The sequence below is a fragment of the Octopus sinensis genome, linkage group LG23, assembly GCF_006345805.1.
Source record: "Octopus sinensis linkage group LG23, ASM634580v1, whole genome shotgun sequence".
NCBI classification, from domain to species: domain Eukaryota; kingdom Metazoa; phylum Mollusca; class Cephalopoda; order Octopoda; family Octopodidae; genus Octopus; species Octopus sinensis.
The window spans coordinates 17945696-17956613 of NC_043019.1; the positions used below are offsets into that span (position 1 = coordinate 17945696).

The 10918-nt window shown below is 40.6% G+C and overlaps 1 protein-coding gene across 3 annotated transcripts in view; it reads right to left on the reverse strand.

The window, feature by feature from the left end:
- LOC115223384 overlaps positions 1 to 10918 on the reverse strand; it is a 137388-nt gene that overhangs the window by 59811 nt on the left and 66659 nt on the right. For 2 of the 3 annotated variants that reach the window (XR_005003537.1, XM_036512472.1), the window contains exons 2-3: positions 4985 to 7091; positions 153 to 233 (exon numbers count right to left, since the gene is read on the reverse strand). Coding sequence is in view for 2 of the 3 variants with exons in the window: in XM_036512472.1 (XP_036368365.1) it covers positions 153 to 233; positions 4985 to 7058 (2155 nt within the window). In the remaining variant the exon portion in view is untranslated. The remainder of the gene's footprint in view (positions 1 to 152; positions 234 to 4984; positions 7092 to 10918) is intronic. The other variant, XM_036512473.1, reaches the window with a different exon arrangement.

Here is a 10918-nt window from a genome sequence, read left to right on the forward strand (position 1 = left end):
AGCACTGGGAATCGAACTTGTGACCTCAGGATCAGGAGCCAAGTCCTCTAACCACTAAGCCATGCATCTTCACCCAAACATATAAACCTTCAATTGTTCAATTAACTTTCATAAAAAACAAAGGAAAAACATTTCGTATCCAAAACACTGACCTTTGGCGAAGCCTGTGGCCTGCATACACTTTAATTCTTCCCATTGTTTCATCTTTTTCGTAAAGTCTTCTGTCATTCCACCTAAGAGAAAGAAGGAAAATATTTAAAGAATTAAAGTTTTTTTTTTTAAGTTTAAAGAAAAAATTTGGGAAGAAATTTGTCATAGAAAGTTAAATGAGAAATTCTGTAAAAGAATTTTAAAGAAAATTCACGAAAGAGAAATCAGTTGAAATAATTCTGAGTTTAAGAAAAGGGAGACATTGTTAAATCTATGATTATAAAACCACATTTTATAAATGTGGATCATTTAAGGAAACAAAATGATCTCCTCATAAGAGCCATTGATTAACTTTGGTTTTTTTTGTGATCCTAAGTAGATGAGAATTAAATCTCATCTACTTAAACTGTCTGTTGTCTGTTATAGACATTGATATTTCCAAATGTTCTGCCAACAACAGATCGTTGGACGGTTTTGTACCCTACACACATTTCTCAGTCACTCCTTTCTCAATGGAGAATATCAACACCTATTTGTAAACAGGCATCATGAGAAAGCCACAGTGCTCAGCTGCAAGCAGCAGGAGCATCATATACTACACAGGTGTTCTGACCTACATTGGACAACTAGAGACTATTTGGTGTAATTTCTCCTAGAGATGAAGAAATTAACCAGATTCCCAGGAATTTAATCCCACCATGGGGCTGTTTAAGCCTGATTGAGCAGATTTGTAACCAAAGGCATTGTAACACCAAACTTTCCATTGCTTATACAACAATAAAGTACCCTGGACTACATTATCTAATGAATCTTTTTTTAGAATGGTAAATTTGGCTACTATTTCTAGCAAGTCAAGCAACCATAGTTATCTTCAATGGAATAGCAGTGATTTGAAACCTAACCGCTAGATACTCAGTAAGGCACCACGTATGAATCATCAAGGTTTTATGCAGTTGGCCTTTTACATGATAGCTCAGCATGAGGCTGTGGCACAATAAGATTTTCTTGAATGTTCTAGAATTTGGCTTCTGGGATCCTGTAAAATCTGTTTGGTGTGTAGCTTAGATGACCAATGGACCTTCGTTGCCATGGAATTGTCTTCATCTATTTTGGGACTGACCACATGTCACACAGACAGCTTTCTATAATTTCCGAGCAGTTTGTCCCACCTCTCATTCACCAATTATTCATATCGTTCATCGTAAATAACCAGCCCCAAATATCTTTACGTCTGGCAATAAATATTTCAGCGAAATGTCTGCGAGTTTGCTTCAGTTACTATTCTTGCTCCCAATGAAAGATATCCTCAGGTCACAATTGGTCTGTAGCCCTCCATAGTTTGTCCTGTAAGAACTTCAATTTTCCTCTCATACATCTCTCTCTTCTCTTTCTTCTCATGCAATGAGCTTCTTTCAGTTTCCATCTACCAAATCTACTCATAAGGCTATAGAAGACACTTGCCCAAGGTGCCAAGCAGTGAGAAAATCCAAGACCATTTGGTTGGGAAATAGATTTCTTAACCCTACAGCCATGGCTGCACATAAATATTTTCAATATTCCAATGAGAATCTCTCATGAGTGATGCTGCTCAATCGATAAGCAACCATTGGGCTCAATCGATAAGCAACCATTGTGCTCAACCGATAAGCAACCATTGGGCTCAATCGATAAGCAACCATTGTGCATTGAAAGAATGTTTTATAAAAACATTAGTACAACCCAAGTAGATGACTGGTACTTTATTTCATTGAAGCTGGAAAGATTGATGAAGGGCAAGCTAAAAGGGATTTGAACTCAGGAGATAAGGAGGTGGTGGAATAAATACCAGAAGGTATTTTGTTCAATGCTCTTCTGATTTTTGTCGGTCCATCACCTTTGAAATTTTTGAAGTGATAAGGAAAGAGAGAAAAGAAGGAGAGAGTGTGAGGGAGAGATAAGGAGAGAGAGAGAAGGTGAGAGAGAGAAGGTGAGAGAAGGAGAATGAAAGACATTAAAAATGAAAGAAATATAAAATATAAAAAGATGAAAATGAAGAAGAATTCCTTTAAATTTAACAGCAACATGAACAAGAATAACAACAACAACAACAGCAGCAGCAGCCGTAGAAACAGCATCTTTTGAGATCAATTGACCGAATTAGAATCTGTGGTGTTAATCTGCAAACAGCTCCATTGTTAGTCCTAGATACACTATGTCTGCAATAAAAATGTGATGGCCACAGCTGGAATGCCTTGCATCACAGGGTTGTAAGATCAAAGCAGAACTGGAGCTAAGCTACAATAGCAACAACTCTGAGTTGTATTTCAAAACTCAAATCATCTCGACTTGGATATTCACAGCTAAGTGGACTGGGCCAGTCTATTGAGAGTAAATGGCTTTGAGCACAAGCACATTGCAAGACTGGCTGACCAGAACACACAAACTAGGGTTGGGGCACTGTTTCATGCTGGATGGCCATGTTGAAGTTGTCTGCTTTCTGGCAAGGCTGACTAATGGACAAGGCCATGATTTTTCTAGGTCTTTCAACGATGGTAATGCCCTGATAGGAACATTCTTCAGGAATCTTCCCTATTTCCTGCAGCAAGAATTCAGACCAAGTGTCCAACTTAGAAAACTCAAAATCTCTGACCCTCTCTAGCAACTCATTTGTCCTGTTTTTTTTCCACATTACCCCACCTTGCCCCTCAGTCTTGGTGACCATAGGGGCTGCCCTTCTTTCTTTGTATAGCTCATAATTTCAATCCCCCTGTTGGGAATGCTTTTAATCAATCCCCTCAGTAAAGTGTTTAGTAAATGCATAAATGTCACAACTTCCCTTTAAGATTATAGGGATTAATGTAAGGGATTAATTTAGGGATTAATGTAAGGAGATTTGTCATCTTCCATGTAGCATCAAGGTTCTGAGCTAATGTAAGAAATGAGGATTGTCAATGCAGTGAAAAGGGAGTTGAAAAAGGGGCCAAGTGTGAGTATCCTTATTTTACAGAATCCAAGTCCTAGCAACACATTTCAGTATGATGTAATACTGTTGTATTATACCAGTAATATACCAGGGATCAAGTTAGTTCGCTTTCTCAATGTAAGAGTGGTAGGGCCCCTCCAAGAGATGCAATGAATAATATCTGCTGCTTGTTTGTGGGATACAGTAAAAAGTTGTGGCTGTGAAACCCAGATCTAGTCATTTGAGTGTTGAGTTGAGGTTAGTAACCCTCCCTGCTCCTCCATGGAAATAAACAAGGTTTCCTGCTGCTGTGTAAACATCATCAAGAAACCAAACAACAGAACTGACTTATCCTGAGCAACGGAGAGTTCCCTCTGTTGAAGAGGTCGATGGTATGATTGTGTGAAAGCTGTTGTAGGAAGACTGGTTTGCAAGCGAGACCCCTGGAAATGAGCCCCTAACCCTAACCCCACCTAATTTCCTAGGAAACAAAAGGGTACTAAATATTGTCTGGGTAATCTTTGAGATGGAAAGCTAGTTGAAAAGATTATGAAGAATGCAAGGACTTGCAAGGTATGGCTGTGTGGTAAGACGTCTGCTTCCCAACCACATGGTTCTGGGTTCAACCCTACTCTGCATGGAAACTCGGGCAAGTAGCTTCTAATATAGCCTTGGGCCGACCAAAGCTTTATGAGTGAGTTTGGTACATGGAAACTGCAAAAAAGCCTGTTGTATGTAGATATATAAATATGTGTGCATGTGTCTGTATCTATTGATGACTGGTGTTGGTCTGTTTACATCCCTGTAACTTTGCATCTTAGTAATAAGGCACAATAAAATACGTGCCAGGCTTTAAAAACAAATAAGTCCTGGAGTCAATTTGTTTGATCTAAACCCTTCAAGGTTGTGCCCCAGCATGGCCACAGTCTAATGATAGAAACAAGATAAAAGTTAAAAGATGTTGGTTTGTGCTTTGCAGGACTCTGAAGGGCAAAGAGGACTTCAGTCTACAAAAGCCTGACTCTTTGAAATAATTAAGACAGATTATAACGAACACCAAGAAAATGGAAGGAAAATAACGAATAATAAAGTCAAAATCAAAAATCACATCGAATAATTGGAAGTTGAGCAGTTTTTGTTGCTGTTGTTGTTGTTGATGATGATGCTACTATTGCTGCTGCTGCGCCTGCTGCTGCTGTTGATACTATTACTGTATCAGTGTTGTTGTTGATGATGCTATTGTAAGTGTTTCTATTATGTTGAGTCTGTTCTGCAGGGACAGCAATGGAAGATGATGGTGGAGGCAGAGGGGAGAATGATGATGTTGTTGTTGTTGTTGTTGTTGTTGGTGGTGGTGGTGCTAGTGGTGGTGCTGATGGTGGTGGTGCTGGTGGTGGTGCTGATGGTGGTGCTGATGGTGGTGCTGATGGTGGTGGTGGTGGGAATGATAAACAGTTGAAACTACTAAAAATCATTTTTCCAAATCAAGGCCTCCAAGATAACCGAGCATTGTAAGCTGTCAAAAGAGTCGGTCATCTTTATAGTGCTCCCACTGTCTACAGCAGGGAGCTATTCCACCCCTGTCGTACCTACTTAGATCTGGGTGGACTGGGGCAATTGTGAGTCATGTTGACGACAGGCGTAAGGCAGTATTAGTGAGACAAACACCCAAGACCTCGCCCTAAGCCACCTGTGGCTCTTTACATTACAATGAGCGTGGCTTTTCTTGTTGTTGTTATCATTGCTGTTGTTGTTGTTGTTATTGTTGTTGTTGTTGTTGTTGTTCTAACACATGCTCCAATAACAAGCCCCCACCTCGACACGTTAAAGCAACGGCCAAGATTTTGAAGAGAAGCTAGTTCAAGCTGTGAGAGGACCACAGGTCAGACTTACCTACTAAAGCCTCCACATCCACCTTACCGCTATGTGGTAGCTTCTTCCTGGCAGAACTGTGTTTCGATTTGGATGATTCGCTGCCAGACGATTTGATGGAGCTCTGTTGGTGAAATAACGATGGTGAAAGTTGTGGTGTGCTAGGTTTACTCTCAGAGCCGGTCTTCAGTTGTTTCTTGGCCAGTTCTGAAGAGCCGTAACTGAAACACTCTGTTTCCGTGTCTGTTTCCGAAGGTTCTTCAGTCGGAATTGTTTTCTCTGACTTTTTGTGTTTTTTCTTAACACTGTCCTTTTTTGTGTGGATTATGCCTTTCACCCTTCCCCATGCCGTTTTATGCATTTTCCTTTCCCTGGAGCCCGGCTCTTCCCCTTTGCCCGGTATTTTGTAGCTCGCCGATCGATGGAGGCGTGGAGAACTACCATCTCCATCAACGGTTTTGTCACTCTCTTCCCCTCCTTCGGCGACCAATGATGGACTTGACTGGCGCCGCACCAGCACTTTCACATTCAGGTACTGGCCCTGACTGTCGGCTACTTTGCTGACACTGGTGTGTTTTGTCTTTTCCCTCCACCGCCACCACTCCGTGCCAGTGTCTAAAGCATCCGCTGGTGCGTCTTTAGTCAACGCTGATGGACTGGGAGGACCACCAGAAGAAGTGGATGTCCTCACACCTTCCCTACCATCTCCATCGACGCCGCTACTAACCCCACTGTCCATAGAACGGGTTTCAGTCAAGCCAACTATTGGAACAGTCAGTTCTTGAGTGCTACTCTCAGACTGCTGTGGTAATTGGCTGCTGCCTTTTCCCAAGTTTTTTAAGGATTTTCTTGTCATGTCAGAGTCATCAACAGTCGTCTTCTGTCCAGTTAGGATTTTCTTAACACGGGCCCATTTTGAGAACTTACATGATTTTTTCTTAGAGCCGGGCGACTTTGATCCCGATTTCGAATCTTTGCCATTATAGTCGCTAACTATAACTCTGGTCATCTCTTGGGAATTATCTTGTTCAATTACGTCGGATGGTATTTCTAAAGAACCAGTCGAGAAACTTCGCTTATACAGTTTGGCTGTTTTGGGTCGCTTCGGTGTTTGATCCGAGGCGGTTTCAATGATTTCCAAATGTTGAGAACTGTCTCCACTTGATAGTCGGTGCCGAGGTGAGTCTGATGCGGCTGCTGGGAACACCGCTTCTCTAGAGTCTTTCATGGCCTTCTGTTGCTTCTGTTTAGATTTAGAAGGGAGGGACATATAACCCAGAGGTGCTTCATCTTCAGACATATCGCTCCTCACTTGGAGAAGATATTTTGTGCTTTCTAGGTAGGCGCATTTTTTCTTGAGTCTGTTGTTTTCATCTCGTAAGGTAGTGAGTTGCTCCATTAACCGAACCAAGTTGTCTAAATGATCGAGGCCAACACTTTGCCTCATCATGCTAGGACTTGGAGATCGGTGTTTCTTCACTTTAATTGGTACAGGCAGGGTTCGAAAGTGTTCTTGGAAAGATTTCTCCTGTTCCTCAAAGAATTCCATAATGTGGGCACTGTTCCGTTTGGGTGAGGTCTGGTCGGATGATGTACTGCTTCTTTGTGCCTCCACTTGGTCTACTCTTGAGGGTCGTTGTTGTGGACCAGCTGTTGTTGATGTTGACGTTGTTGGTGTCATCGTTCCTGATGTTGTTGTCATTCTTTCAGTGTTTCGTTTCACTATTGTTGTTGTTGTTGCTGATGTGCTTGCTGCTGCTACTGCTGCTGCTGCTGTTGCTGTTGCTGCTGCTGTTGTCGCAGCTTCCAGTGACACAGAATGCCCGACCCCTTCAGCCGTCGCTGCACCAATGCTCCCCATTGCCTCACCAGCAACAAGCATTACTGTATCCCTCTCCGCATCCTCACCACCATCCACGGATGTGGTGACGATGCAGGGCAGAGGCTGCTGATGTTTGTAGGGCTGAGACATGGTCAGTTCGGGCTGCTCAGGCTGTGCAGGGGCCGCGCTTACAGGTTGAACAATGGGTTGTTCGGTGCTTGTGATGTCGTCTTGTTTGGACCCATGTTTTCTCGGATCCGGTGCTGTTGCCATGCTGGTTACACCATTTCCAAGCTGGGTTTCAGTCTAGAGAAAAGAAAGAAAAAAAGAAAATCAAAATTCAGCTTATTTAAAACATCATTTTTTACAGAGAAACAAAAATTATAGCTTCAACGTAATTTGAATGTAAGAGTGAGTAAAATGTCGAAGCAGTGACACAGCACAAGCCATAACAATGGCAATATATTGGGTCATCCCATAAATAATGTGGGGGTTTTTTTCAATTGCATGAACGAAAAGTTGAAGGGCGATGGGATAAACTACCTGCATCGACTTGCTATAAAAGCAGGTAGTAATTTTATCTTGTACTTATTCTTAGTGCAAGTTTTGAAGAGTGCAGTTCGATTTTAACAATAATTTTTTAAAGCTATAAAGGTGCATATTCAGCATATTTTGCTTTGTGAGTTCAATAAAGGCAACGATGCAATGGAAAGTGTGAGGAATATTAATGCAGTATATGGGGATTGGACAACAAGTGTAAACCAGTGTCAACAGTGGTTCTAGAAATTCTAAGCTGGAATCTACAGCCTAGAGGATGAGTCTCATCTTGGAAGATCTGCAGAGCTTGACAAGGACGTCCTACAAACCCTGGTGGAACAAAATTCCATTGAAACTGCTGAGGAACTAGCAGAGAAGGTTGGATTTGGTCATTCAACCATTCAACCCCAGCGTGCCATCAGAAAAGTCAGCAAATAGAGTCAATGCGTCCCTCACAAACTTTCTGAGTCTAATCGCATGCAGAAGGTGAATGTGTGCTCTTCTTTGCTGTCATGTCTCACGAATGAACCTTTTTGGAACTGAATAGTGACAAGTGACAAGAAATGGGTTCTCTATGAAAATATCAAGTGCCTAAGACAGTGGGTAGGGAAAGGAGAAACACTGGCATTCCGAGCTAAAGAAGGTCTTCACCCATGTTAGGTGTTATCTGTTTGATGGGATATGAAAGGTTTAGTCCACTTTGAGCGGCTTAAGTCAGCACTAGAAGAAAAACAACCATCTTTGATTTCAAGAGGAAAGGTGTTCTTTCATCAGGATAATGTTCGGCCACCTACAACGGGGATGACAGCGTATAACCACCCATAAGAATTATATTGGTGCGAATCAACGAATTCTATGCCGTCAGCTTAATGTTCACCTCCATTCAAATCTGAAAACTGCCACTAAAAAAGGTCTCTAAACCTAACACCAAAACAGTAAATCTATAAATTTTGTAAAGTTAGAGGACCCATTATTTTGCTCAATACAAATATGCTCCTCCCCCATTGGATTATTAAATATTTGCAAATCAGCCATGGCACTTAACAGTTCCCCCATCCCTACTAAAAATAGCAGATAAATCTCTCAAATGACATCTTAGTTTTAGAAAAACTAATAATTTGTTTTTAGATAGATTGGGTCAAACAAATACAGCAACAAAAATAGGAAGGACACGATTTGAATATCGTTCAATCATAGGGGTGGCTGGCTCAGCTAGATAAACAACAATTTCTGGCTCAAATAGCAGTGTCATAAATATACCCCAAATATAATCAGAGTATTTACTTCATCATAAAATTCACTTTCTCACCAATATAATCAGAAAAAACGATTATAGATATTTGGGTGTTGCACTGATTCAACAAGTAAGTTTATTGTAGAACAAGTGTTGAAACAAAAGTAACAATTGCATCGTCGCAGACAGCGATGGGAATATATTCTAAACACACACAAATACTGTTATGTTCTCATGTTGCGTTTTATAATACTACGAGCAAAACGCCCCGCGTCCAATGGATGGTGCTGAGTTGTCAAGCATTTAAACCAAATTTTCTCAAAACAACTTGTCCGACCGTCCCATGGGCCTCCCCTTTAGGTAAACACTGATTTAACCTAAATTTGAGACAGCAGAAAAAGAAGAAATAAAGATAGACTTTTTTCTATTCCAAAGAAAAACCATTTCCCATGTCTTTATCGATCGCATTCTCACCTGGAATCGATTTTTGTACTTTTTTCAAGACTTATACACCCCCTGATACCATCGGTATCTACATATCAAATGTGAGCGCAATCGGATGGAGGATGCCCGAGATCCTAGAAACCACACACACAGACAGAACGGATTGTATATAAGAAATTACACACACACACCACCACCATCATCATCATCATCATTTAACGTCTGTTTTCCATGCTGACATGATTTTTACGCCTGGATTCTCTTCCTAATGCCAACCACTTTACAGAGTGGACTGGGTGTTTCTGACATTTTTACCGAAGCCGGTTTTGAATTTCATCCCTCGAGAACGATTAAATAAAGTACCAGTTAATTTACAAGTTGAATACTAATGTTGATTTAACTGACTATACCTTCCTTTATTTATATGTATATATAGACACGCATACAAACATGCAGGGACACACGGACACGGACACACACGACGGACTTCTTTCGGTTTACGTCTACCAAATACCCTCACAAGGGTCTGGTCGGCCTGACGCTAAAGAAGACGCCTGCGCAAATATACACTCATATACAAGAATTGCTCAGCTAAAGCCATCGTCATACTGTCAGACGATTGTTTAAACCTCGAAGAGAAACCTCGAAGTCACTGTTAAGAATATTCGTTTGAGAATAACGAATTTCTATTCTACAAAAGCATAGAATAATCCATCAAATTAAGGTAAAATTGTTTCTATTATAACCAAACATAAAAACAAACATTAGCATAAATCTCTATATATTAGGTCCGTCTGTAGGGTTTTGGCTTCGATGCGACTCAAGGAAAACCTTCAGAGGGAAATTGGACGGGGTGAAAGTTCATTTGCAAGGAAAGATAATTCTCACACGTCTACGTGAGAAGGGGAGGTAATTCATTACTCTAGCTCAATTTTACGTTTAGTTCAGTATAAACGTACACACACACACACACACACACACACACACACACACACACAGATGTAATGCAAAATCTCCATATAATCACAACTTACATCATCTTAGAAAAATAGCGAGGAGGGAGCACAATGGCCATAGTCCCTGATGTATGAATTGATGGAATGGTCACGGTTGGAACAAATTTTATAATGATAATTCTGTAACAGCCGAGATGCTAAGCAACAACTTCAATCGTCTTAGAGAATAAGAAAATAAAATGAAAAACGAAAGTAGGACAAACTAACGGCAAAGAATGTTCCATATTTGATGGAAAGCCTTTTCCTCTCCTCTCACCCTTGAAGAGTCGTCTGCTGTGACCTTTTGTTATATTTAGAGCCATTGGAAAGGGTGGAGGGGTAACTTTTTGGCACTTCTTCATTTTAGCGTGGATTCTTTAAGCACCCACCAAATTCTTTTTATTAACCCTCAAAAAAAAAGAGAAGAAGAAGAAGAAGGAGGAGAAGGAGAAGAAGAAGAAGAAGAAGAAGAAGAGAAGAAGAAGAAGAAGAAGAAGAAAAGAAGAAGAAGAAGAAGAAGAAGAAGAAGAAGAAGAAGAGGAGAAGAAGAAGAAGAAGAAGAAGAAGAAAGAAGGAGAAGAAGAAGAAGAAGAAGAAGAAGAAGAAGAAGAAGAAGAAGAAGAAGAAGAAGAAGGTGGAGAAGAAGGAGAAGAAGAAGAAGAAGAAGAAGAAGAAGAAGGAGAAGAAGAAGAAGAAGAAGAAGAAGAAGAAGAAGAAGAAGGAGGAGGAGAAGAAGGAGAAGAAGAAGAAGAAGAAGAAGAAGAAAAGAAGAAGAAGAAGAAGAAGAAGAAGAAGAAGAAGAAAAAGAGTGTAGAAGCATCTTCGGATTTCTGCTTTGAATGTTAGAAGAAATGTTTAATTTGATGTTTTTTTAAATTCTTAATTAAGAAAACGTTTTTTTAATTATTAGAAACCGATTAGGT